Source organism: Solea solea, chromosome 19 (assembly GCF_958295425.1).
Source record: "Solea solea chromosome 19, fSolSol10.1, whole genome shotgun sequence".
Lineage (NCBI taxonomy): Eukaryota > Metazoa > Chordata > Actinopteri > Pleuronectiformes > Soleidae > Solea > Solea solea.
This window is the reverse complement of record NC_081152.1, coordinates 413,801-440,000: the sequence shown is the minus strand read 5'-3', so window position 1 is coordinate 440,000 and position 26,200 is coordinate 413,801. Positions and strand designations below refer to the sequence as shown.

General features: G+C 39.7%; 2 protein-coding genes across 4 annotated transcripts in view; both read right to left on the bottom strand.

The window, feature by feature from the left end:
• The window catches only part of vldlr (very low density lipoprotein receptor), a 21,534-nt gene extending 15,565 nt beyond the window's left edge, over positions 1 to 5,969 (bottom strand). For both annotated transcript variants that reach the window (XM_058616764.1, XM_058616765.1), the window contains exons 1-3: positions 5,562 to 5,969; positions 2,494 to 2,613; positions 874 to 996 (exon numbers count right to left, since the gene is read on the bottom strand). In XM_058616764.1, coding sequence (XP_058472747.1) covers positions 874 to 996; positions 2,494 to 2,613; positions 5,562 to 5,640 — 322 coding nt within the window. In that variant the 5' untranslated portion in view covers positions 5,641 to 5,969. The remainder of the gene's footprint in view (positions 1 to 873; positions 997 to 2,493; positions 2,614 to 5,561) is intronic.
• Positions 5,970 to 6,674: 705 nt separating this feature from the next.
• Positions 6,675 to 24,149, bottom strand: sh3bp2 (SH3-domain binding protein 2). 2 transcript variants are annotated; one of them, XM_058616516.1, is made up of 13 exons: positions 23,856 to 24,149; positions 14,254 to 14,393; positions 14,025 to 14,127; positions 13,791 to 13,908; positions 13,630 to 13,697; positions 13,314 to 13,399; positions 13,153 to 13,233; positions 12,041 to 12,734; positions 9,964 to 10,096; positions 8,627 to 8,682; positions 8,279 to 8,354; positions 8,031 to 8,090; positions 6,675 to 7,948 (listed from the first exon to the last, which is right to left on the bottom strand). In XM_058616516.1, exons 1-13 carry the CDS (start codon positions 23,954 to 23,956, stop codon positions 7,811 to 7,813), a joined length of 1,854 nt encoding a protein of 617 aa, XP_058472499.1. In that variant the 5' UTR covers positions 23,957 to 24,149; the 3' UTR covers positions 6,675 to 7,810. The 2 variants fall into 2 exon arrangements, with proteins under 2 accessions (XP_058472499.1, XP_058472498.1); XM_058616515.1 differs by having other exon boundaries at positions 6,677 to 7,948; positions 9,964 to 10,099.
• Positions 24,150 to 26,200: the final 2,051 nt, after the last annotated feature.

Here is a 26,200-nt window from a genome sequence, read left to right as displayed (position 1 = left end):
CCTTAAATGTGAATATTTTCTACTTTGTCATTTTTCAGCTTCTTAAATGTGAATATTTTCTACTTTCTGTCATTTTTCAGTTCCTTAAATGTGAATATTTTCTACTTTCTGTCATTTTTCAGCTTGTTAAATGTGAATATTTTCTACTTTCTGTCATTTTTCAGCTTGTTAAATGTGAATATTTTCTACTTTATGTCATTTTTCAGTTACTTAAATGTGAATATTTTCTACTTTCTGTCATTTTTCAGCTTGTTAAATGTGAATATTTTCTACTTTGTCATTTTTCAGCTTCTTAAATGTGAATATTTTCTACTTTCTGTCATTTTTCAGTTCCTTAAATGTGAATATTTTCTACTTTCTGTCATTTTTCAGCTTGTTAAATGTGAATATTTTCTACTTTCTGTCATTTTTCAGCTTGTTAAATGTGAATATTTTCTACTTTATGTCATTTTTCAGTTACTTAAATGTGAATATTTTCTACTTTCTTTGCTCCATAAAACAAAGAAATCACTAAAACTGAATTATTTTGGTTTGTGTACAAAAACAAGATCATCATTTCCAGGTTTGACAAACACTGACATGTTTTTTTTTTTTTTTTTTTTTAAATAAAACAAGTCGTCCAACACACACACACACACACACACACACACACACACACACACACACACACACACACACACACACACACACACACACACACACACACACACACACACACACACACACACACACACACACACACACACACACACACACACACACACACACACACACACACACACACACACACACACACACACACACACACACACACACACACACACACACACACACACACACACACACACACACACGCGCACGAGCGGAACTCACGGCAGATCTGTGGACTCTCGTCGGAGCCGTCCTCACAGTCGGGCTCTCCATCACACTGCCACCTCTTTGGTACACACTGACCGTTGTGACACACAAAGTCCAGCTCTGCACATGTCTTCTTCACTGGAGACGACGCCAACAACACAACATTACATTACATTACATTACATGTCATTTAGCAGACGCTTTTATCCAAAGCGACTTACAATAAGTGCATTTAAACATTTGGGTACAAATAAGAGCTAGAAGTAAGTAAGAGCTTCAAGTAAATCAAACTATGAAGAACAACAACTTTAATCAGTGTGTGATTAATCGTGTAATTAATCAATCATGTCTATAGAACTATGACTTTATTCAATTTAAAAACAAATCCATATTCACTGTTTTTAGTTTAAATCTCTATGATCAGCAATAATCCATGTTGACCAATAAGAAAAGGTATTGTGATAGCGTTTGGAACGTAATCCCATCCTCTGATAGTCACTCACTTTTATTAATAAGCTACATTTTACCAAAAGATTCAGATTTAACAAACAGTGGAATATTCAGATGCAGATTAAATTCAGATTAAGCTCATTCTGAAAGAAAACATGATATTTCTTTTATATTTACAACTTAAAAAGTTCCACCTAAAGTTTACCAATACTCAGCATTTTAATAAAGAAAAGTTTAATAATTATTATTTCTGATGACCATTTTCATGTATTTAGTATATACTTTACTTTTATTGAAAATACTTCACGTACAATTGCACTGCAGTAATAAGATGTGGATTTTCTGTATTATTTGTTGTTAAACACTTCTCTCTCTCTCTCACTCACTTCTTCACAGCTCAATAAAGAACCAGCATCAAATATCAGCCCTGATAATCTCTCATGTTCATTAACCTACAGATTATGTAGGTTATTTCTTCTCTTTCCCTCGTTTCCTTCTCTGCTTCTCATTATTCCCTCTCTCCTTATCACATGACCCAGATAAAAGAGCGACAAAGGAAAATGGGAGAAAGAAGCTGTGAAATGTAACACACACACACACACACACGTTGTATCCATATTTAGCTCTGCTCTGCTCCAGCAGCCATCTTTAAATCATCAGGTTTAAATGTGTCCTCTGTGCTGAGACCACTGTTCACACCTGACAAACAAATCAAAATGTACGTTTGCTCACTGGAAGAAAAGACACGACACATGTCTCTGTAATAAAGACTAAAGACATGAGTACATGAGGATTATTTTCAACAGTAAATAAAGCAGCAAAGTAAACTGATCTTTAAAAGGAAGACGTGCACAAACTGACACGGACCATACATTTTAATCTGGGTTAGGGTTAGAGGACCCAGAATCCATTTATTAAATCATAGAAAAAACATTTTCTCAAATTCATAAAAATGAAATTTGTGTTGTTTTATAAACCACTCACTCTCCCACACCAAAGTCCAGAGAGAAAATCAGTGATTTTAGCTGCGGGGACACAGGAGCTGCTGGATCAACAACTCCTGTGTATGTGTGTGTGTGATGTTGAAATCACTGATTTTCTCTATAGACTTTGGTGTGTGTGTGTGTGTGTGTGTGTGTGTGTGTGTGTGTGTGTGTGTGTGTGTGTGTGTGTGTGTCCTCTCACCACAGGAGCTCTCGTCACTGCCGTCGCTGCAGTCCTCGTCTCCGTCACACTGCCACACTGACGGGATGCAGCGACCGTTTCCACACTGAAACTGACTGGCCTCACATTCTGTCTTTGTGCCTACAGGAGGAGGAAGACATTTGTACATCATCTGGTTTACATGTCATTGACTGGGTTTAATCACAGCACAGACTGTCTGTGATGTCCTCCTCTTCTACAAAGCATCATCACTAACCTTAACTATAACCAGCTAATGACTAAGGCAGCCAAAATTGAGTCGACTAGTCACGATTATGTTTTGGAAGCTTTGTTTTTCTCTAAACTGCCGCCGTCTCGTCCGTCTTTCTGTCCTTGACACACTTGTGCAGTAAGTGATAATCGGGGCGAGCCGTGATGTCACTGGAGGAAAAGTTATGTCCTAACAGTATCACGGCTAACTGGCGACGGAGCTCCAACGTTTGAGAGCATTTGACCAAAATAACAGAAGAATGTGAAGATTATTAACAGAGAGAACACAGATTATGAGCAGATGAAGATTTTTAACAGAGAGAACACAGATTATGAGCAGATGAAGATTATTAACAGAGAGAACACAGATTATGAGCAGATGAAGATTATTAACAGAGAGAACACAGATTATGAGTAGATGAAGATTATTGACAGAGAGAACACAGATTATGAGCAGATGAAGATTATTGACAGAGAGAACACAGATTATGAGCAGATGAAGATTATTGACAGAGAGAACACAGATTATGAGCAGATGAAGATTATTGACAGAGAGAACACAGATTATGAGCAGATGAAGATTATTGACAGAGAGAACACAGATTATGAGCAGATGAAGATTATTAACAGAGAGAACACAGATTATGAGCAGATGAAGATTATTGACAGAGAGAACACAGATTATAAGAAGATGAAGATTATTGACAGAGAGAACACAGATTATGAGCAGATGAAGATTATTAACAGAGAGAACACAGATTATGAGAAGATGAAGATTATTAACAGAGAGAACACAGATTATGAGCAGATGAAGATTATTAACAGAGAGAATACAGATTATGAGAAGATGAAGATTATTAACAGAGAGAACACAGATTATGAGCAGATGAAGATTATTAACAGAGAGAACACAGATTATGAGCAGATGAAGATTATTAACAGAGAGAATACAGATTATGAGCAGATGCAGATTATTAACAGAGAGAACACAGATTATGGGCAGATGAAGATTATTAACAGAGAGAACACAGATTATGAGCAGATGAAGATTATTAACAGAGAGAACACAGATTATGAGCAGATGAAGATTATTAACAGAGAGAACACAGATTATGAGCAGATGAAGATTATTGACAGAGAGAACACAGATTATGAGCAGATGAAGATTATTAACAGAGAGAACACAGATTATGAGTAGATGAAGATTATTAACAGAGAGAACACAGATTATGAGCAGATGAAGATTATTGACAGAGAGAACACAGATTATGAGCAGATGAAGATTATTGATAGAGAGAACAGCTTCAGACGATTGAGGGAAAACGTCTCATTACAACTGTTAATTATATATTAACAATTAATATATTAATCATATACAAACTAAATATTAATCATATGCTAACTAAATATTAAGTGTAAACTGCAACAATTCGTTGATAAAAGATGAATGAGTTTAATGAGTGTTTTTGTAAAGAATTAAAACCAGTGTCTGATTTTTCGGCTTCTTAAATGTGAATATTTTCTGGTTTCTTTGTTCCATAAAACAAATAAAATCATGAACTGAATGATTTTAGTTTGTGGACAAAAACAAGACGTTTGAGAACATAATTTCAAAGTTAAGGAAACAGCGATGAACCTGAATAATAAATGACCAAACGACTACATGATTCATGGAGAAAATAATCCTGAGCTGCAGTTTACAAGTATATATGGATACAAGTAATAATAATAATAATAATAATAATAATAATAATAATAATTAACCCTAACCCACAGTAAATGCTAAAATGAAGCTTTTGCTCTTCGCTAATCGAGTTCTTGAAAATGTAAACATTGAGATTAAATGTCTTCACTTTCTACATTGTTGTGTTACAGCGACATTGTTGTGTTACATTAAAAGGTCCAGTGTGTAAGAACTAGTGACATCTAATGGTGAGACTGCACTCATGTTCCCATGTGGACAGGAAACTACGGTGGCCTGCACAAACCACAAGTGAACCTTTACTGCAGAACATGACACATTGTGACTTCTATTACCATCGTTTTCATAATCAATTTGTCTTTCCTCGATGAATCCACTAATCGTTTGGTTCATAAATGTTGATCAGTGTTTGTCAAACATGGTTTTAATGATTTCTTTGAAAAATCACAGAAACTGATTCACTTAGTAATCAAGTAAGCAATACATTTTACAACCATTTGACTTGAAAAACAACATTTATTCTTTGTATAGCTATTACATGTTAATTCAGTTGTATGCTTATATTAATCCATTTTAGGGAAATGTGACTAAAATAAAGAATGGTGTATTTAAATGTAAATATACCTAATACAACAAGATAAATGATATTCATACAAATGATTAACTATTGTTTGAATGAACTTCATTTGTTTGTTTCCAATTTATTTACGGGAGGTTTTCTGTGATGATTTTTAATTTAAACCAGCTGTTCCCTTTATTCACCCATTCATCTACAAGTCACATAAGACACACGGCTCATGTTTACAGAGGATAATATTCAAAATATTGAGATTAAAACGTGACATAATCCACATTAATCCACGAAGCAGCAAACACACACACACACAGGCCTCCTCCTCCTCCTCCTCCTCCTCTGCTCCCTCACTACAACTACACTCAATGAATGAGTGAGAAACCGCGTCGCATTCACTCCTTCATGAATCCATGATGTGAGAACGTGCCGGTCCTCACAGACACGCTGAGTCCAGCACGGACACGCGCCATTGTTGATTGTGTGAGCGGCAGGTGGAGCAGAGACAGGTGTACCGCGTTAGCTCCACCCGGCTAACACACACACACACACACGAGCGGGACTCACCGTGGACGTTGGTCTGTTGTGGACCCAGTAGAACCAGGACGTGGACCAGGACCAGGACCGTGACGGTGGACTGAACCATGTCTGTGTTGTCCTGTTAGCTCCGCTCTCTCCTCTGTTTCCTGCCGCTGTCTCGCGCGTTTCAATCTGCCGGTGCACGCGCACAGCACACTGCATACATATATATGTAAATACACGCACGCGCACGCGCAGCAGTAACAGCAGCAGCAGCACGCGACACAGGGAGACACAGATTTTTTTCTTCTCTCGCCTCAGTGAAAATAAACGCGGTGTCGCGTGAACACCACGCGCCGTTTAAATGTCGTAGGCTCCGCACGCGCGCGCCGTGCGCGCTGCTGCTCCTCGCGCTCTAAAACCCATTCCCTAAAATTGACTGTAACGAGCGGCTCCAGTCACCAGTGTGTGTGTGTGTGTGTGTGTGTGTCTTTCCTCCTCCTCCAGTACAGCGTTAACCCTTCACTGTCCGCGCGCCAATTCATAAATAATCAAACAGAATATTTATGTACGAACAATAAAAACATCACCACCAATCCTCCAAGATGGCCGCCAACATACAAACATGGCAACTTTAATGAATTAACGTTAATTAATGAACAACTCCCACTTCCAAGTTCCCATGTTAATGGCATGCGGCACAAAGTGCACGCAAATAAATATGCACCAAACTGGTCTGTTTACAGATTATACAGATTATACCAGGGGTTTTATGGATACACAACACAACTTTCTTTATCTTGTTGTGTTTTCTTAAATGTTTTAGTGTTTTAAAGTGTTGTAGTGTTAGTGTTTAGTCACAACCAGTATGATATTGCAGCTCAACGGTGGCCACAAGTGGTAACAACAGGGTAGTGTTTGCCATGAACATATTTATTATTATAATAAATTATAATTTATTTTTTGAAGTGACTTGTTTTTCTTTTCAAAAGAGAAAAAATACTTCTGTAGAAATATAAATAAAGTAATGATTGGAATGATAAAATACAGTTGAATTATTAACTCATGAATAAAACAAACACCAGAGACAATACAAATAATTCATATATCATATATTTATGTAGAAAATGATATATTTACATATTTAAAGGTGTGTTTGTTTGTACACTAAATACAACATTTACATATAAATATAGCATTTGTAAAAACATATTTACACACCACAACAATAATCTGTCAATAATCTGCTTTCCTTCATCTTCAATTCAATCCATAAAATCCCACTTTTAAAAGGAATCAGACAAAAATCATTGAGAGTCGCACAGATTACAGGATTATGACGCCTCGACTGGAGGCTGAAGATTTACAGAGGTTCAAATAATCTGTGATGACACGGGATCCAGAGATTGTTTTATCTGCTCGACATTTACCACGGTCTCACATCTCCAGCATAAAACCCAGGAACATGGATTATAGAAGTCAGGATTAAACCCATGAACATGTTTTGTTTTGTTTTTTAAATTCAGGATTAAATCCAGGAACATGGATTTTACAATATAGGATTAAATCCAGGAACATGGATTTGAAAATTCAGGATTAAAGGGGAAATAGTTCAGAATAAAACAACAACATCTGTATTAATCCTGGGAGAACATCATATGGACCATAAAGATTAATTTAAAATTCAGTATCAACCTGGGGACACAGATTAAACCTGGGGAGATGGAATTAAATTATAGACTCAAGAATGCAGATTTTAAACTTCTGTATTAAATCCTGGAGTTTAACAGACGTGTTGGATTAACACTAATAATAAAGATGGATTATTTTTGTGACGCTTTTGAATAATAATAATATAATAATAATAATGATAATAATAATAATAATAATGATCTGTGTTCACAGGTCAATGCTGGTGCTACAGCGCCCCCTCTCTGATCATCTGACTCACTGCACCTCTGTGTGTTTGTCCAGTATTCAGATATAAAACTATAAAAGTATCTGTTCATTAAAGTGAGTCACTGTTGTTGAACACGACGTTCATCAGTGTGTGTGTGTGTGTACTTTATATCTCTGTGAGCTCCAAAAACATAAAAACTTTCCCTTTAAAGACTTTAAAGGGACCTGGTTTTAGGTTCAGGGTTAGAAGTGGGTTCAGGTTAGTGTTAGGTTAAGGGTTAGGGTTAAGGTAAGGCACTTAGTTAGGATGGTTAACGTTAAGATAAGGGTTAAAGAATGCATTCAGTCTATAGAGTCTTCACTAAGATATAAAAACAAGTTTGTGTGTGTGTGGCTGATCAGAGTGTGTGTGTGTGTGTGTATGGTTTCTGCAGACACAGTGAGCCATGGTGAGGCAGAGGATGACTGTGATAGTGTTCAATCAGAGCAGACAGAGAAGAGAAGGTCACTTCACCGTCCAGAAACAAGCGCTCCCCCTGTCAACAACACACACACACATCATCATTATACGTTATATGTGTATATGTAATATGATAAGAGAGAGCAGCAGGTTCTTACGTCGTCAAACAGACGATAGTTCCTGGCTTTGCTGATACTGACGTCCCACACGACGAGAACCTGAACAACAACAACACATTCAACACAAATCAGTATCTGTATTTTAACTGTGTGAAGTATGACAGTGTTTTTATTCTTTTCATATAAATGTCCTTTTTATATCAGCAGTAAGTAAGTATGTTAGTGAGTGAGTGAGTGAGTGAGTTACTTAGTTAGTGAATGAGAGAGTGAGTGAGTTAGTTAGTTACCTTGGATGTTTTGGTTCCAGAGTTCCTGATGCCATACAGTCCGTCCTCTGGCAGTAGGGGGCGCTCTCTGAATAACCTGCAGTAAAAGAATCAATATATATATATATATATATAATATTGTATCAAACATTACTAATAAAAACACACTTATTTATTAATGAATGAATGAATGTATTATTAAAGCCTACAAACGTTTATGTTAGTAATATGGAATCAAATTGAATTGAATTTATTTTTCACCACTAGAGGGCAGAGTAGCTCCGTGTGTGAGGCTCTCAGAGTCTAAACAATATGGTGCAGATATCAGAGCTGTAACACACACACACACACACACACACGTAATCGTACTTTTCGACAAAGCTTGTTTCCATGGTGTCGATGAACACAGAGTCCGGCAGCAGCACCTGCACACACACACACACACACACACACACACACACACACTGACTGTTAACAAAATGTCCATGTGTACGTTATAATAACAGAACCTAATAAAGATTTAAAAGACAATATAATAAAATAAGTCTTAAATCAGTGAGTCTTAAAGCAGACTCACTGTTAAAGGGACAGTTCTGTTTTTTTGAGGTGTGGTTGTGATGATGTCAGACAGAGGAGCCTGCACAGCTGCATGATTAAAGGTGACATATAATGCTTGTATCGCACATATATGTTAGTTATGGAGGTCTACTTACATATATTAACTTGTTTTATGGTTAAAAACCTCCTAATCGCTGCAAACGAGCCGATCAAAATATCTCCTCACTGACGCTCTCGTCAGCCGCGCTGTTTCAGACCATAACCACACCCTCAGAACGTGGACTGTGTTGCGATTGGCCAGCCAACGAGAGCTTTCCCACTGTCCTGTGATTGGCCAGGTTACCTGGAAGTGACGTAATAGATAGGCCAGCTCTCAGATACACAGCTCCCCCTCTGGTACGGTGGATGCTCTGCATCTCAGCAGCTACAACAAGGGTAGTTCTTCTTCTTCTGCTGAATGTACGCAACCGGATGTGCCCCGACTAGTGCCCGCACCGGGAGGCGCTACGGTGGTGAGAGGAGTGGTGAGGTTTACTGATGACGACATCAACATACTCAAGTGCCGATCCACTTCGCAGAGCCCAGGAAAACAATACAACACTATTTTCTCAGCAGTGGCTGAACTGTTTGTTCTGAAACTTTAGGGTTTCATAAACGAGGTAATGACGCAGATACACACACACAAACGCAGCGTTAATTGGAGCTTCCGGTCTATGTGGGCTGTAAACCTTCAGGAAAAGCTGCTTTTATCTTACTCTCCCACACCAAAGCCCAGAGAGGAAACCAGTGATTTTAACTGGCTGGGACACAGGAGCAGCTGGTCCTCTGCTGCACAAAGTGACCACACGAGGCAGCAGAGGACCAGCAGCTCCTGTGTCAGTGAGTGTAACAGTGAGATAAAGACTAAAATAAAGTCAAATAAAATAAAGATAAAGAGATAAAGACGCGAACATCATATATTCATGCAGGCGTGTATATTTATTTGTTATTCTTGCATCTGAATAATAAAAATTGTTACATATTTGAATAATATTTATCTGATAGCAGAGTTTGTTGGTGTTGTTGTTGAGAGGAGACAGAAAGCAGGAAGTGATTAAACTGATCAGAAGTCTGTGGTGAGAGTTGATATCAGCTGCCTCGTCACTTACATTCTCGTAGTCGTCGTCGTCAGAATCGTCTCCTCCTTCTCCTCCTCCACATGTGCGTGAGTCTCGTTTCCACCTGTACTCTGAGGGAAGCTCGTCTCCTGAGGAGCGGAAGCTCTGACCTTCTGGAGACGATCTTCTGGAGGGAAAACAAATCTGAGTCAAGCAACTGCAAAAACACTGGAGTTTCTCTGCTTCTCTAAACGCTGCAACAGGGCTCTTTAACTCAAACGACCCACTGGTCTTCTAGTCTGGTCAGGAGGGGGCCAGCAATTGAAAAAAACAACAACTAACTTTTTGGGAAAAACAAAAAAGACGTCAGTCTGGGTCGGTGATATGAGCCCAAACATGATATTACCATATATTTGTGACAATATTTCACAGAATTTCAAAATAAAAGTGCTTGTTTTGGTACATCGTGATCAATGAACACCAGTTTGACACAGCTTTTACACTTCTGTGTGTTCCACTCATTTACTGTGGAACAAAAATGACACAAGCAACACTATTTCAGGGATGAGGTTTGTCGAGTTTCTGAGTCTTCTGTGGTCCGAGTTCCGACTACAAATGGAACGCACCATCAGATACGTCCTCAGATAGAAAGTTCTGGTTTTATCTGAATACATAACATTTGAAGAGTAAAAGTAAGAGTTTTTTTCAGCTTCTGTGAGGCTAGGCTAGGGGTTTCCCTCTCTTACAGTATTTTGGCTAAGCTAAGCTAAGCTAGGATGTACATGCTTTTTTTATATTGTGACATTTTATTAGAAAAGACTGTAAATTCAACAGTTTTGTAATCGAAAAAGTGAAAGGGTTAGGGTTAACCCTGATGTTGTGTGTGTTGTTGTATGCGTTGTTTTGTGCGTTGTTGTGTGCGTTGTGGTGAGTCTATCTTACTGCAGTGAGGGTTGTGGTTGCGTGGTCTTGGCAGATGTTGTGTGTGTTGTTGTGTGTGTTGTTGTGTGGTGAACCCAGCTTACTGCAGTGAGGGTTGTGGTTGTGTGGTCTTGGATGATGTGGTGTGTGTTGTTGTTGTGTGCGTTGTTGTGTGCGTTGCTGTGTGTGTTGCTGTGTGCATTGTTGTGTGTGTGTTGTTGTGTGCATTGTGTGCATTGTTGTGTATGTTGTTGTGTGCGTTGTTGTGTGCATTGTTGTGTGTTGTGTGGTGAGTCTAGTTTACTGCAGTGAGGGTTGTGGTTGCGTGGTCTTGGATGATGTGGTGTGTGTTGTTGTGTACGTTGTTGTGTGCGTTGCTGTGTGTGTTGCTGTGTGCATTGTTGTGTGTGTGTTGTTGTGTGCGTTGTGTGCATTGTTGTGTGCGTTGTTGTGTGCGTTGTTGTGTGCGTGTTTTTGTGTGCGTTGTTGTGTGTTGTGTGGTGAGTCTAGTTTACTGCAGTGAGGGTTGTGGTTGCGTGGTCTTGGATGATGTGGTGTGTGTTGTTGTGTGCGTTGTTGTGTGCGTTGCTGTGTGTGTTGCTGTGTGCATTGTTGTGTGTGTGTTGTTGTGTGCGCTGTGTGCATTGTTGTGTGCGTGTTTTTGTGTGCGTTGTTGTGTGTTGTGTGGTGAGTCTAGTTTACTGCAGTGAGGGTTGTGCCTGGTCTTGGCTGATGTTGTGTGTGTTGTTGTGTGTGTTGTTGTTGTGTGTTGTATGGTGAGTCCAGCTTACTGCAGTGAGGGTTGTGGTTGCATGGTCTTGGCTGATGTTGTGTGTGTTGTTGTTGTGTGCGTTGTTGTGTGTTGTGTGGTGAGTCCAACTTACTGCAGTGAGGGTTGTGGTTGCGTGGTCTTGGCTGATGTTGTGTGCGTTGTTGTGTGGGTTGTTGTGTGCGTTGTTGTGTTTGTTGTTGTTGTGTGCATTGTTGTGTGCGTTGTGTGCGTTGTTGTGTGCGTTGTTGTGTGCGTTGTTGTGTACGTTGTTGTGTACGTTGTTGTTGTGTGTGTTGTGTGTTGTGTGGTGAGTCCAGCTTACTGCAGTGAGGGTTGTGGTTGCGTGGTATTGGCTGATGTTGTGTGTGTTGTTGTTGTTGTCATGTGTGTGTTGTTGTGTGTGTTGTTGTGTGTTGTGTGGTGAGTCCAGCTTACTGCAGTGAGGGTTGTGGTTGTGTGGTCTTGGCTGAAGCCAGCAGGGGTTTGGCTGAGGGTGGAGGAGGTTTAGGAGGTCCTTCTTTGTTGTGCAGTAAAGGTTTGATGAGAGGAGCGAGTGAAGGATGACAGGATGAAGTCTGGTTGACGGACCGGGACTCTGGCATCAAAGGTCTGGATCCTGCAGCGTTTGATGGCTGATGAGACAGTTTGTGGTTGTTGCCTAGCGACTGGCTTCCTCCCACGTTGAGGGAGCAGAGGGCCGGACCGTTCAGGACCATCCTGGTCTCTAACTGCTCACAGATGGGCAGAGTGGCTGGGGTTTGGGTTGAAATTGGCGGCAGAGGCCTCCATTCCCTCTTGCTGGTCCCAGACTCCCCACTGGAGGGCGCTCTGCTCTGAAGAGTTCTCTTGGTTGTGTTGGGTGGAGGAGGAGGTGGAGGTTCCAGGGAGAAAAGCTGGTGCAGGTGAGGAGCGAAGGGCAGAGGAGGAGGCGGGCCTTTGTTAGGATCCTTCAGTAAACACGGGGGAGGGAACGAGGGCAGCGGTTTTGTCGGGAGTGTAGAGTTTGGCGACCTGTGATGCGACGGGACGGGAGGAGGTGGGCCTTTGAGAAAAGCCGGAATGGAGTCCTGACGGAATGTTGGTGGCACCGGGGGAGGAGGGTAGGAGGGTGGAGGCCCCGCAGGTCGACCTGAATAGGTAAAAAGAAGAGAAATAAACTGAATTACAATGATTTGGTTTGTCTTTCTATATCTCACACCACATTTTAAACAAAATACATTATTTTATGCTATTAAAATAAAAAAGCCTAAATAACTTTCTAAACTAATCCTTTGTTTTCTGACTGTTATTGTCTCCTATCTTAAATTAATACTTTCTTTACTTGGTTTTAAACTTATAAACTCTATGATTACTGTACATATACATTTATAATTATTATTTTCTAAATAGAAAATTGATTAATCATCAAGATATGGAGTCAAATCTTTATTATCTGCTACTTTATGTAGAGAAATAATTTTATTTCCAGGAACTTCTCATTAGTAAAGAGTGACACTAGGGTCAGGTGACCTTTGACCTTGTGTGTGTGTGTGCGTGTGTGGCGTCACCTGAGGACGTGGGTGAACAGTCGCTGTCAGGCTTCAGGTAGTCTTCCTCATCATCATCGTCTTCATCCTCCTCCATGTAATCTGATCACAGAGGGTTAACGTTAGCGACAGAACACACACACACACACACACACACGTCACATGTATGAACATGGTCGTACCGTCCTCTGTGTTGATGTCGGTGTGTCTCACGTCCATAGGTCGCTCTATTGTTCCATAGAAACTGTCAGCGTCTGAATCTGAGTCACTATGGCAACAAAGAAGACATCGCTGTTGCTGTTGCTAGCTAGTATGAAAGTTAACGTATAGAAAGCATGTATAGCCACTACTGCTGTGAGCTAACTAGCTACTTTATAAATTAGCTTACAGAAAGCTACATATAGCCACTATTCTATATCTATGTTTTGTACAAAAATCACTTACTTACTATCCATATTTGTAGTAAACTTGTACATAAATAGATAAATATGAAGTTACCTGGGAATATGAGCTTCTTTCCGGTCGTTATAGTGATCGATTTCTCTTCGCAGATATCGCATCCATTTCTGGATTACAGCAAAAACAAATAATAATATTAACCTTCCAGTTATAATTGAATGATGAATTCTCATTTATAATGTTAGTTTTTATCGTCTCACCCTCCTCTCGTCTTCACTGGCGGCAGAAAAATACCACGTCCTGTGTCTCTTGCTGAAGTGGACGATCTTGAAAGGAAACACGTTACTGGACGTCGTCTCTTCTGCTGCTCGCATCACTCTGTGGAGGACGAGGACAAATATATAGAACGGTCACACTGGGCGCCCCCTGGTGGCTCTAGAAGAGATCTCAGTTTTCAGACACTGTCTGGACCCAGAGGACAGCGTTCCACTCACCTGTTGTAGCCGTTGAGCGAGAACGCCCCCTGTGGTGCTGGAGAGGTACTAGTCTTAAAGTAGTACAGGCAGCCCTTGTGGAGGATGATGTACCTCAGTGGCCCTGTGGCATGCGCACGCACGCACACACACACACACACACACACACACACAGTTTTCAGGAGAAATTACACTTGAAAAAGTTGCCAAATCCAATGAAGAGAATGAAACTTGTGATTGTAAAACTCACATTTCCTGAGGCTGAACTGACTGCCTCCCTTCTTGTGCAGATACCCTGAGTTGGAAACTCCTCCTGGCATCGTGAGGAGGTTCTGAGCCCCGATGGCTCGCATCGGCACCGGCCAGCACAACTCAGGAGACGACATGGTTCTACAGGAGACAGGAGACAAGGGACAAGAGACGAGAGACAGCAGGGTAAATATTACTGACACCAATATCAGTCCAATACTGTCTTTTTTTCTCCTTCTTTTATCTGAAAATAAGTCGTGTGATCGCTGCATCCAAGAGTCAAGATTCTTCATTATTTTATGAGTCATGAAAATCGGTGTCTTCTCAACTTTACAGAAGCAATAAAGATAAAGTGACTGTAGAATCAAATAAAATAGGGATAGAAATAAACTGTTAAGCATGGTATTTGTTTTGTTTCCTGGTCACATGGAATAATAATAATAATATTTACACAATTACGTCCATATTTGTGCAAGTTTTCTGAAAGTTTACACTATAAAAACACCAACAATAAAAAAAACAAATGCTGCAAAAGAATTACTAAGGTTGCAAGAACATGAACTACAAGAAAACAAGAATCAGAAATGAAATCATTATCAATCATGATGTCCTGGAATGACTCAAAGACACAGCTCCCCCTTGTGGCACTTCAAAATAAATCACTAGGACTGTATGATAGTCAGTCCTGTGAAATCGACAATAATGTAAAACATTTCATCGCGATAAATGGTGCGTGGTTCCGTCCGTGGTCAGATGCTCACATCCTAGCTCGTCCTCCTGAGCTTCCTGTCGATGCTCTGAAAGATGCCGCGGTCCCTCAGCTTATAAGCGACTGTGGAGGTGAATGAGGGCAGAGGATCCGTGACAGAGAGACAGACAGAGAGAGAGACAGACAGACAGCGAGAGTGATACAGACAGACAGACAGACAGAGACACAGAAACCTCACCCTGAAACTGACTGTGTCTCCCTGTGGAAGCTTTAGTCGATTTCTGTCTGTCTCATTCACTAACACACACGCACACGCACACGCACACGCACACGCACACGCACACACACACACAGGAAACATGACATAATCATCCAAAACATCCCAAGTGAGATTCTTCATCCTCTTATCTGTTTTTACGTGACTTCCAGTTTATCAAGAGCATCTACTGACCTCAGGGAGGGAGGGAGACGGACAGACAGACAGACAGACAGACAGACAGACAGAGAGAGAGAGAGAGAGAGAGAGAGAGAGAGACAGACAGACAGACAGAGAGCGAGCATGTACTGTTGGTCTGGTCCTGATGAGGCAGAAGCTCATTTCTGAGGCTCTGGTTAAACTTTGTTTTTGTCCAAATGAAAGGACATAAATGTAGAGTCCTAACAAACCTGTGATATTCATTATTAAGTGATTTATTTATTATTAAGTGATTTATTCATGATTAAGTGATTTATTCATTATTAAGTGATTTATTTATTATTAAGTGATTTATTCATTATTAAGTGATTTATTTATTATTCAGTGATTTATTCATTATTAAGTGATTTATTTATTATTAAGTGATTTATTTATTATTAAGTGATTTATTCATTATTAAGTGATTTATTTATTATTCAGTGATTTTTTCATTATTAAGTGATTTATTTATTACTAAGTGATTTATTCATTAGTCTCCAAATGCTTTGAGTGTTTAAACTTCTAAACCTCTTTATCTAATGTTATAATTGTATTCATGTTGTTATGTTATTTATTTATGTACTGATGTGCAACGATGGATGTATTATAAGAACTGGATAGAGCTCCGCCCCCCTGGTTCCGTTCATCCCTATGGAGTTGCTCACCCAGCGCATATGCCAAAAAAGTTTCTGACACCGGGTGGTGTAGAGCATGAGCATGCACAGTAGTGTTACCCCCCATGATGCCTTTCGGCTACGCGAACGAGCCGCCCATGTTCTCGACTTGCTCTGTGCGTTAAAAAAATGTCAAATAAAATTCCTAATTGCCTTCATTTATTCACATTTCTCGTAAAGTTTTCACATCGTACGCTTCCCTGACAGTAGCCGTTCCCGAGACGCCATGACCGCGCTTTGCTGTGCTCGTGCACAGCTGTGACGTCACTCTGAGAAATAAGATTTTTCTGGGCTTTTTATGGCCTTTAGGTAGGTTTTTCAAATATGAAACTCCATGAATAAATAAATATAGAATATAAAGATCTATACATGACTATGTCCATGTCTCCAGGTGTCCTGTGAACAGTTTTATAGGCGTCTCTTTTACTATTGTGGTCAATGGGAAAATTGCTTTTTGGGCCGGGGAGTATTTTTTGTTGCAGTACACGTAAGTGGCCACCATGACAACATTGTCTTCAAGGCAGAGGGGGAGGAGCTCTATCCAGTTCTTATAATACATCCGTGTGTGTAACTCACAGCGTCAGTATATTTGTGTCAGCTTTGTGTTACATGTTATTATTTGTATGAAAAGTGCCAGACAAATGGATAGATAATAATGTGTGTTTGTGTGTTTGAACTCTGTCACTATAATAATGTGTGTGTGTGTGTGTGTGTGTGTTTGTGTGTTTGAACTCTGTCACTATAATAATGTGTGTGTGTGTGTGTGTGTTTGTGTGTTTGAACTCTGTAACTATAATACTGTGTGTGTGTATGTTTGAACTCTGTCACTATAATAATGTGTGTTTGTGTGTTTTTTGTGTTTGAAATCTGCCACTATAATAATGTGTGTATGTATGTTTGTGTGTTTGAACTCTGTCACTAAAATAATGTGTGTGTGTTTGTGTGTTTGAACTCTGTCACTATAATAATGTGTGTGGGTGTGTGTGTGTTTGAAATCTGTCACTATAATAATGTGTGTGTGTGTTTGTGTGTTTTAACTCTGTCACTATAATAATGTGTGTGTGTGTGTGTTTTAACTCTGTCACTATAATAATGTGTGTGTGTGTGTGTTTGTGTGTTTGAACTCTATCACTATAATAATATGTGTGTGTGTGTGTGTGTGTTTGTGTGTTTTAACTCTGCCACTATAATAATGTGGGTGTGTGTGTGTGTTTGTGTGTTTGAACTCTGTCACTATAATAATGTGGGTGTGTGTGTTTTAACTCTGTCACTATAATAATGTGTATGTGTGTTTGTGTTTGTGTGTTTGAACTCTGTCACTATAATAATGTGTGTGTGTGTGTTTGTGTGTTTTAACTCTGTCACTATAATAATGTGTGTGTGTGTGTTTGTGTGTTTGAACTCTGTCACTATAATAATGTGTGTGTGTGTGTTTGTGTGTTTTAACTCTGTCACTATAATAATGTGTGTGTGTGTGTGTGTTTGTGTGTTTGAACTCTGTCACTATAATAATGTGTGTGTGTGTGTGTTTGTGTGTTTGAACTCTGTCACTATAATAATGTGTGTGTGTGTGTTTGTGTGTTTGAACTCTGTCACTATAATAATGTGTGTTTGTGTGTTTGTTTGTGTGTTTTAACTCTGTCACTATAATAATGTGTGTGTGTGTGTGTGTTTGAACTCTGTCACTATAATAATGTGTGTGTGTGTGTGTGTTTGAACTCTGTCACTATAATAATGTGTGTGTTTGTGTGTTTTAACTCTGTCACTATAAATGTGTGTGTGTGTGTGTGTTTGTGTGTTTGAACTCTGTCACTAAAATAATGTGTGTGTGTTTGTGTGTTTGAACTCTGTCACTATAATAATGTGTGTTTGTGTGTTTGTGTGTTTTAACTCTGTCACTATAATAAATGTGTGTGTGTGTGTGTGTTTGTGTGTTTGAACTCTGTCACTAAAATAATGTGTGTTTGTGTGTTTGTGTGTTTGAACTCTGTCACTATAATAATGTGTGTTTGTGTGTTTGTGTGTTTGAGCTGTCACAAGTGTTCAAAAAACTGCAGAAAGTTGTTATCATGCTAATCAGAGAGCAGCTGTTCGACAGGAAGCTGCTAACATACCACACACACACACACACACACACACACACACACACACACAGTCTACACTCTCTCAGAATGTTTATTTGAAAATAAACAGAACAAGTTTGAGATGCCACAGTGACCTTGACCTTGAACCACATCCAAACCTAAAGACTTCGCCATAAACAAAAATAAAGTTCCTTTGACTTTGTGTGAATGTTTGTATATGTTGTTCACAGGTGTAGAAACGACAGCTCACTCACTGATGACTACGTCTACCTCGTCATATAATATACACACAACGTTCAACATGATCAACGTTTGAGTCGCTGTCACTTTTATGTTGAATTCAGGTTTCTCAAATCTGGGATAAGGTCTGATCCAGATTTCTGAAACACCAGAATCCTCTTCTTCCCTTGGCTTTTAAAATTTGCAGTGAAAGAAATTTGAGACAAAAAGGGGAAAATTTCAACCTACAGTTCTGACACTGAGACATCAAACCCACAGCCTTGTGTGTGTGTGTGTGTGTGTGCTGAACTTATCGTCTTATCTCGGTCTTAAACTGTTACAGGAACAAACTGAGCAAAGTCACTTTTAGGAAAAATGAAAGTGAAAGTAGAGCAGCAGACACGGAAAACCCCGTCCAGCCATGTCACAGTCATCCTGTCACAGTAATCCTGTCACAGTAACCCTGCCACATTTCCTCATTACGACGTGAAAAAAAAGCAGTTCCACTGTGGAAGTGGAACTTGAATCTAAAAACAACAAAATGATCCACAGAGCAGAAAAGTGTCCAAAACTCTTCATGTGGAACAACCTGTTGACCAGGCAGCAACAACTAATCAATAATCCATGACTAAGTTAATCTGCAACAATTTCAATAATCCATGAAGTTTTTATAATTTTTTCTCCTTCTTAAATGTGAACTTTGACCTTTAGTCCACCAAATCTCAGGAGTTCTTCTTCTGCAGATAATTCCTGAGAAAACTCAAATCACTTCTCTCTTGAGTTAAAGTTTGTAAACTCCCATCCTGGGCTTTTCTTCATATCACAGTAAATAACAAACATCGTCACCTTTGATTTGCAAAAAACAAATTGCTTCAGTGCATTCACACAGTGTTACGACCTTCACTCAGTCATAATTAACACGTCTTTGCTCAAGGACACATATAGACAAGCAGAGCTGGGAATTGAACCCTAACCCTTCCAGTTTGAAAGAGAACTTGCTCTACCACTGAGCCACTATGGCTCAATCCTAACTCTGCACTACTTTAATGCTTTTACTTCTAAAACGTAGACGTAGATTTTATATCAGAAAATGACTTGTGATAAGTACAGTGCTACAATTATATATGTATGTATATATATATATATATATCCATTATATGCACAGTAAATGTCTTAAAATGTACTTGTATGTACTTTTACTTTACTTCAGTAATATTATAAAAAAAGAGACGTTCTTTTCTGGTCACATACTTGTACTTTTACTCAAGAACCACTTTAACGTACTTGACTAAAGATCTTTTTTTATGTAAAAACTGCATCTCGGGTGCTAAAGTAGTGAAAGTGGGGCTTAATATTCATATAGGGTCCGGTGTGGTTTCTCTGTCACTGTTGAACATCATAAAAATGTGAGTCACAGAGCAGCACCTGTGATTTCAGCTGCCAGGTGTCTGCGACAAAAACCATAATCTGTCTCAGGACAGAACCGCACATCTTCACAAAAACCCCGGGCAGGTGCAAAGGTCACCGCCGTCCCAGCAGAGACACAGAGACGCAGAGACGCATTTACACTTCCTGTCCCTGAGCGACCACAGCGGAGCTTCCACTCAACTCCTCGCTCTCACCACATCTTCAAAAAGAGATGAACTCTGGTGTGTGTGTGTGTGTGTGTGTGTGTGTGTGTGTGTGTGTGTGTGTGTGTGTGTGTGATGAAGACCATCAGGAAATCAACACAATGACTGAATTTCCGTGGCAGTGGAAAAGTCAGACTTCCACCTTCAAACTGACACATGTTTATTTATGAATATCACAATGTAAATTTCCCTTTTCTGTGACTGTTTTTATGATCTATGATAATAATAATAACAATAATAATAATAACAATAATAATAATAATAATAACAATAATAATAATAACAATAATAATAATAATAATAATAATAATAATAAATGACATAATATTAGAAGGGGTTCTAGAAAATGAAATGTGCTGATGTAAGTTACAATCTTACGCTTAAAGGAACACACATCATTTAAGTGTGTGGATTCATTTAAGGACAATTTTATGTAACTAAATAACTGATATTAATTTGAATGTGTGAATGAAGTTGATTTAACCAAATCATATCATAATAACTTCATTCATTTTGAGTTTTAACTTGATTTTATTTCAATGTATGAACTGAGTTGATTTAACAGAATTCATGAAGACAATTTTATTAACAAAAAAAATTACAATTACAAAGTAATTGTAGCCAATCAGCAGGCAGCTTCCTAAGCCCCGCCCATGGTCAGAATCACAAACAAAAACAAAAACCCAGGGAGCGCAAACGCAAAAGTATCAGAACAAGAGAAATTCTGATCACTGCAGACAAAAAGTGTATTTAAATTACAATAATTAAAACATAAAGTGTTGTTTGATGATATTGACACCTGTCAATCACCTCTGTCGGTGTGTCATCAGAGTGTTATCAGTGAACTCTGGTTCCTTTTACTTTAATTCAATTCAAGACAAAAGCAGAAGAGAGATGTTCATTTCACACACACACGCGCACACACACATGCGCACACACACACATGCACACACACAGCAGGGCTGAAATAGTAAAAAGTGATCCTGTTCCTCCACCTGTGGCTCCTCCTTCCTTTTCCACTTCCTGTGACCAAATATGGAAAAAACATTCTAGAGAATTGTCACCCTCTGTCTCTCTCTGTGTCCCTGTGTCTCTTGTGTCCTGTAAATGCAGTCTCTCATGTCCTCTGTGTCCCTGTGTCTCTTGTGTCCTGTAAACGCAGTCTCTCATGTCCTCTGTGTCTCTTGTGTCCTGTAAATGCAGTCTCTCATGTCCTCTGTGCCACTTTCAAACCCTTTCTGAGGACAAGACCCTGGATCAGAGTGAGCGATGACGTCATCGTCCTCTAAAGTGTGAAAATGACGCAAGGTTTCAGAAGTAAATTTAAACTTTGATCACATGAGAGACGGAGTGTGTGTCTTTGCTCAAAATGAAGACAACTTGATTTCAGGCTGATTTTCAGCTGATTTGTCACTAAGATTATTTACCAACTGTGGTCTCCTTATGCCAAGTCTATTCAAATGGTGGCCCTTGGGCCACATGCGGCCCATGACCAGCTTCTCAGTGGCCCAGCCAGTGGATCCACCAGGAACTTTAGTTCGTACGTGACAGATATTTATCTAACGCCAAAGACAAATGCCTTTTTGATTTCACTTTAAATTGCACATGAGATGACAAAACAGCTGACCCTGTGCCTTATACTGTTTTATTCTATTTTTAAATTTGCTTATGTCATTCACACACAAAGTCAATGCACAGACTCCATTTTTGAATTTACACCTGGCCATAATCTCAAATCTCAATAATCTGCCTGGTTGTTCGGATTAAGACAAATCTACACTAGTGTACGTCCTCTTCTTGTCCATCAGGGAAGCGTTATCATGTTGTCTCTCTGTCCACACATGAGCAGCCTGCGTCATGTGTTTCTTGGCTAATGCTAATGCTAACTGCTTATCCTCTGCTACTTCCGTAGTTTGGTAAAGGTACAAGCAGCTGGCTGCTGCTGTTTGATAGCTACTGGCTGCTGTTGTTTGATAGCTGCTAGCTGCTGCTGTTTGATAGCTGCTAGCTGCTGCTGTTTGATAGCTGCTAGCTGCTGTTGTTTGATAGCTGCTAGCTACTTTTGTTTTCTTTTCAATGTTGGCAAAAACAATGGCAGTGATGCGATGGCCAGTCAGCGTTGGGTGGGTGAGTGACTGTGACTGATGTCAGTGTAGCTGTCGCTGAGAGTATCGTTTGTTTATTTATTTATTTATTTTTGTTGTTTTGATGGTTTCGTGTATGGATGTTTTGTTTATGTAGTTGACGATGTATATTGAGTTGTGATTATGATGACCCCTGTGGGTCATGTGATGGGCGCACTGAATGGTGGGAAAAATGTGCAGTCTGTTTTTTGGAGCTACGGTATATGAGCGTGGAGTTCGACCGTGGAGCCTTGGCAGCTCCTGATTTTCCGGTTGGAAGGCGCACACGGTAAGAGTGTGTTCCTCTTTTTTTTGTGCATTTTATATTTGTTTTGTATGTGTGATAAAACTGATGTAGAGAAGCCATATTTATGTTAAAATGTGGTTATGTTATGTTTTGTGTTATTTCAGTTTTTCACGGTGTTTGGAGCAGTTTAAAGTGTAAAAGGAAGACAATAACGCTCAATCAAACATCCGTTGGATCGTGGTTTTTCTGACCAGGAAGAAAAGTTTTGGGAGCATCTACAGTCAGGATCACAGCGGATGATCTGCATATTTGATTTGGATTTTTGCCCTGAATTCCCTTCCTGACACAATAACAATCAGCAACAGGGATTTGGTAACTTGCTCAGGGGCACGGATTCAAACTGCCAACAAACTCAGTTCACTCTCTCTCTCAGTCATGGGCTGCTCCCGACATAGAAATGATATCAAATTATATCACAGAAATAAATGGGATTACAGGAGTTTATTTGTTTGGGTGGAAAACTACAGATATGTTTATGATGAAAATGATGTTTGCATGTATGAGCGAGTGCACATCCTCTCCGTATGTGTGTAAATGTGTGAGTAATCTGTCTTTTTCTTCATGTTCATGAATCATCAATCACTCGTCTTTTATCTGTTGTTTAACTTTCTCGTGTTTCATTTATGAATTTAGACGTCTGTGTGAGACACATTATTTTTTATCTCATGAAACTTTAGAGTTTATGACTTTATGGCAAATTTAGATCCACTAGAGAGAAGTGAACGTAGAAGAACAATGTCTAATGTCTAACAAGATTGAAAAAACAAATCTTTAGATGAATTTAATCAGGTATGTTAGTCTGTTTTACACAGCGGACACTTCTTTGTTAGATGATGCTCCGTTAGCAAATAAACCTCTGGTGTTTTATTCTGAGCAGATTTTTCTTGCTCTACAGTCTTTGAGTCTCTAAGGACACAGAGATGAAGCCTGTGTCGTTTTGACCTTTGACCTGAAATGGAAAATGCCAAACCTGGCAGTTTTTTTTAAAGAATATATGTATATATGTGTATGTATGTATATATATATATATATATATATACATACATACACACACACACGTATATATGTATGTATATATTATAGCTCGAAACATACAAACATGGCAACTACCAAAACAATCAAATAAATAAAGATACACTGCAAAAACTAAGTTGACATGGAATGGCCTAATGTCCTCACAAACTTCACTTATTGGGAAGAAACTTATTTTCACTTTGTTTAAAATGCTTGTTCCGTCAAATAAAAACATAAACCTCCTAAAATCAAATTTACACCCACTTTAAGAAAACATGGCCTCTGAACCAGAACCTTTACAACGTCACTTTACTCAACAACAGGACGGAGAACTCTGTACATTCATATGATTCATATGATAAATGACAAAGTGGAAGAAATCACTCACATGACGTCCCTTTGATCCCGAAAACATATCCTAACAGTCGGCCTGGAGCTCCGCACGACAGACTTCTTCCTCATGGACACAGAGGACATGTCAGTGGACATGGCGGCGGGATAGCAGGACAAAGAACCAGCATAATTTTTAAAAAAACACACACGTGGAGAGACAGAGGACGGACCGAGCCACGGATCAGAGAGACGAGGTTCAGGAGAACAGAATCAGAGCAGGGATGAAAGGATGAATAAGAAGATCATAGAGCACAGAGGAGACGTGTTGTCGATTAGGAAGTGTGTTGATGGTCTGCACCACTGATTCTCCAACACTCACTTCCTGAAGAGGCCTCCACCTCCTCTACTCACTCCTGATTGGTCAACTGGCTGCTGCTTCTTCCTTCCTGCTTCCTCACAGCTCGTGTGTGATTGGCTGCCTGACAGCAACCCCCCCCCCCCCCCCCCCCCCCCCTCCCCCACACACACACACACACACACATTCACACTTTTAGAGACACAACCTATGAAAGAGTTTGGGGGACTTTCCATCTCTGAAAGCTGGAACAATACAACACACACACACACACACACACACACACACCTCTGACTTCCATTCATTTAAACAGATTATTAACTACTGGTCCTGAAAAGGTCACAAATACACACTCACACACACACGTTTGTGCAACATTTGAAGTGAGCACCCTCAGAGACATAATACATTCACTAGGCGCTTACCTTAACCATCACCATCACAAGTAAGTGCCTAACCCTAACCCTTACCTTAACCATCACCATCACAAGTAAGTGCCTAACCCTAACCCTTACCTTAACCATCACCATCACAAGTAAGTGCCTAACCCTAACCCTTACCTTAACCATCACCATCACAAGTAAGTGCCTAACCCTAACCCTTACCTTAACCATCACCATCACAAGTAAGTGCCTAACCCTTAACTCTTACCGTAACCCAATTCTAACCCTAAAACCAGGTCCTAAGCCTGATAAAGACCTTTAAAGATGTGAGGACAGTCAGTATTAACATGAACATGAAGACCACCCAAAGTGTCCTCGCTGTCACAAAATGTCCTCACTTCCTGTGGTTGAGAAGTTTTTTGGCCCTCACAAAGACACACACACACAAGTACACACACACACACACACACACACACGCACCCTAACACAACAGCTAGCAGCTTGTACCTGTACCAAACGAATGAGGTAGCAGCAGCTAAGTAGTTAGCATTAGCATTAGCTAATAAACACAAGATGCAGACTGCTCATGTGTGGACAGAGAGACAACATGAAAACATTTCACTGCTGGACAAGAAGAGGACGTATGCTACTGTAGATTAGGCTTAATCCTAACAACCAGGCAGATTATTGAGATTTTAGATTATTACCAGGTGTAAATTAACATTTGTAACCATTAAACTAGGGCCACACGGTGATGTAGTGGTTAGCACTCTCGCCTTGCAGCGAGAAGACCCGGGTTCGAGCCCCGGTTGGAACAAGGGCCTTTCTGCATGGAGTTTGCATGTTCTCCCCGTGTGTGCGTGGGTTCTCTCCGGGTACTCCGGCTTCCTCCCACAGTCCAAAAACATGCAATGTGGGGATAGGTAAATTGGACACTCCAAATTGACCATAGGAGTGAGTGTGAGAGCGAATGGTTGTTTGTCTCTATCTGTGTGTGGCCCTGCGATGGACTGGCGAACTGTCCAGGGTGTACCCCGCCTATCGCCCGATGTAGCTGAGATTGGCACAGCACCCCCCGCGACCCCCTGGCAGAGGATAAAGCGGTAGATGATGACTGACTGACTGACCATTAAACTACAACCACGTGTGAATCTCAGGCAAGGCAAGGCAAGTTTATTTGTATAGTGGCATTCTTACACATGGCAATTCATGGTGCTTTATAGAAGCAAGTAAATACATTGGAAATTAAAACAAAATCAATTTAAAAAAATCAATTATAGAAATAAAAACAATTTAAAACATTAAAAAAAATTTTTTAAATCAAGCAGAAATTTTCATCTGTTCTGTGTTTGCCCTCCATTATTTGGCCCCGATGTGAAAATGAAATATGTCACAGGGCTTACACACACACACAGACACACACACACTCCCACTCCCACTCAGTGCTCTTTTACCTGTTCTTCCCATTTCATCTAATCAGTCCATCTTTAACTCAGAGAAAAACCAAACAGATAAAGCATCTGTTAACAACATCAATCAACAAGCATAGGTGAAAGTTAAAGTGGTTCAAATTGGCAATATCAGAAAGCTGCAGTAAACAATAATGTTTTCAACCCTGATTTAAACAAGCTGACAGTCTGTGCTCAGGTGTTCAGGGAGATT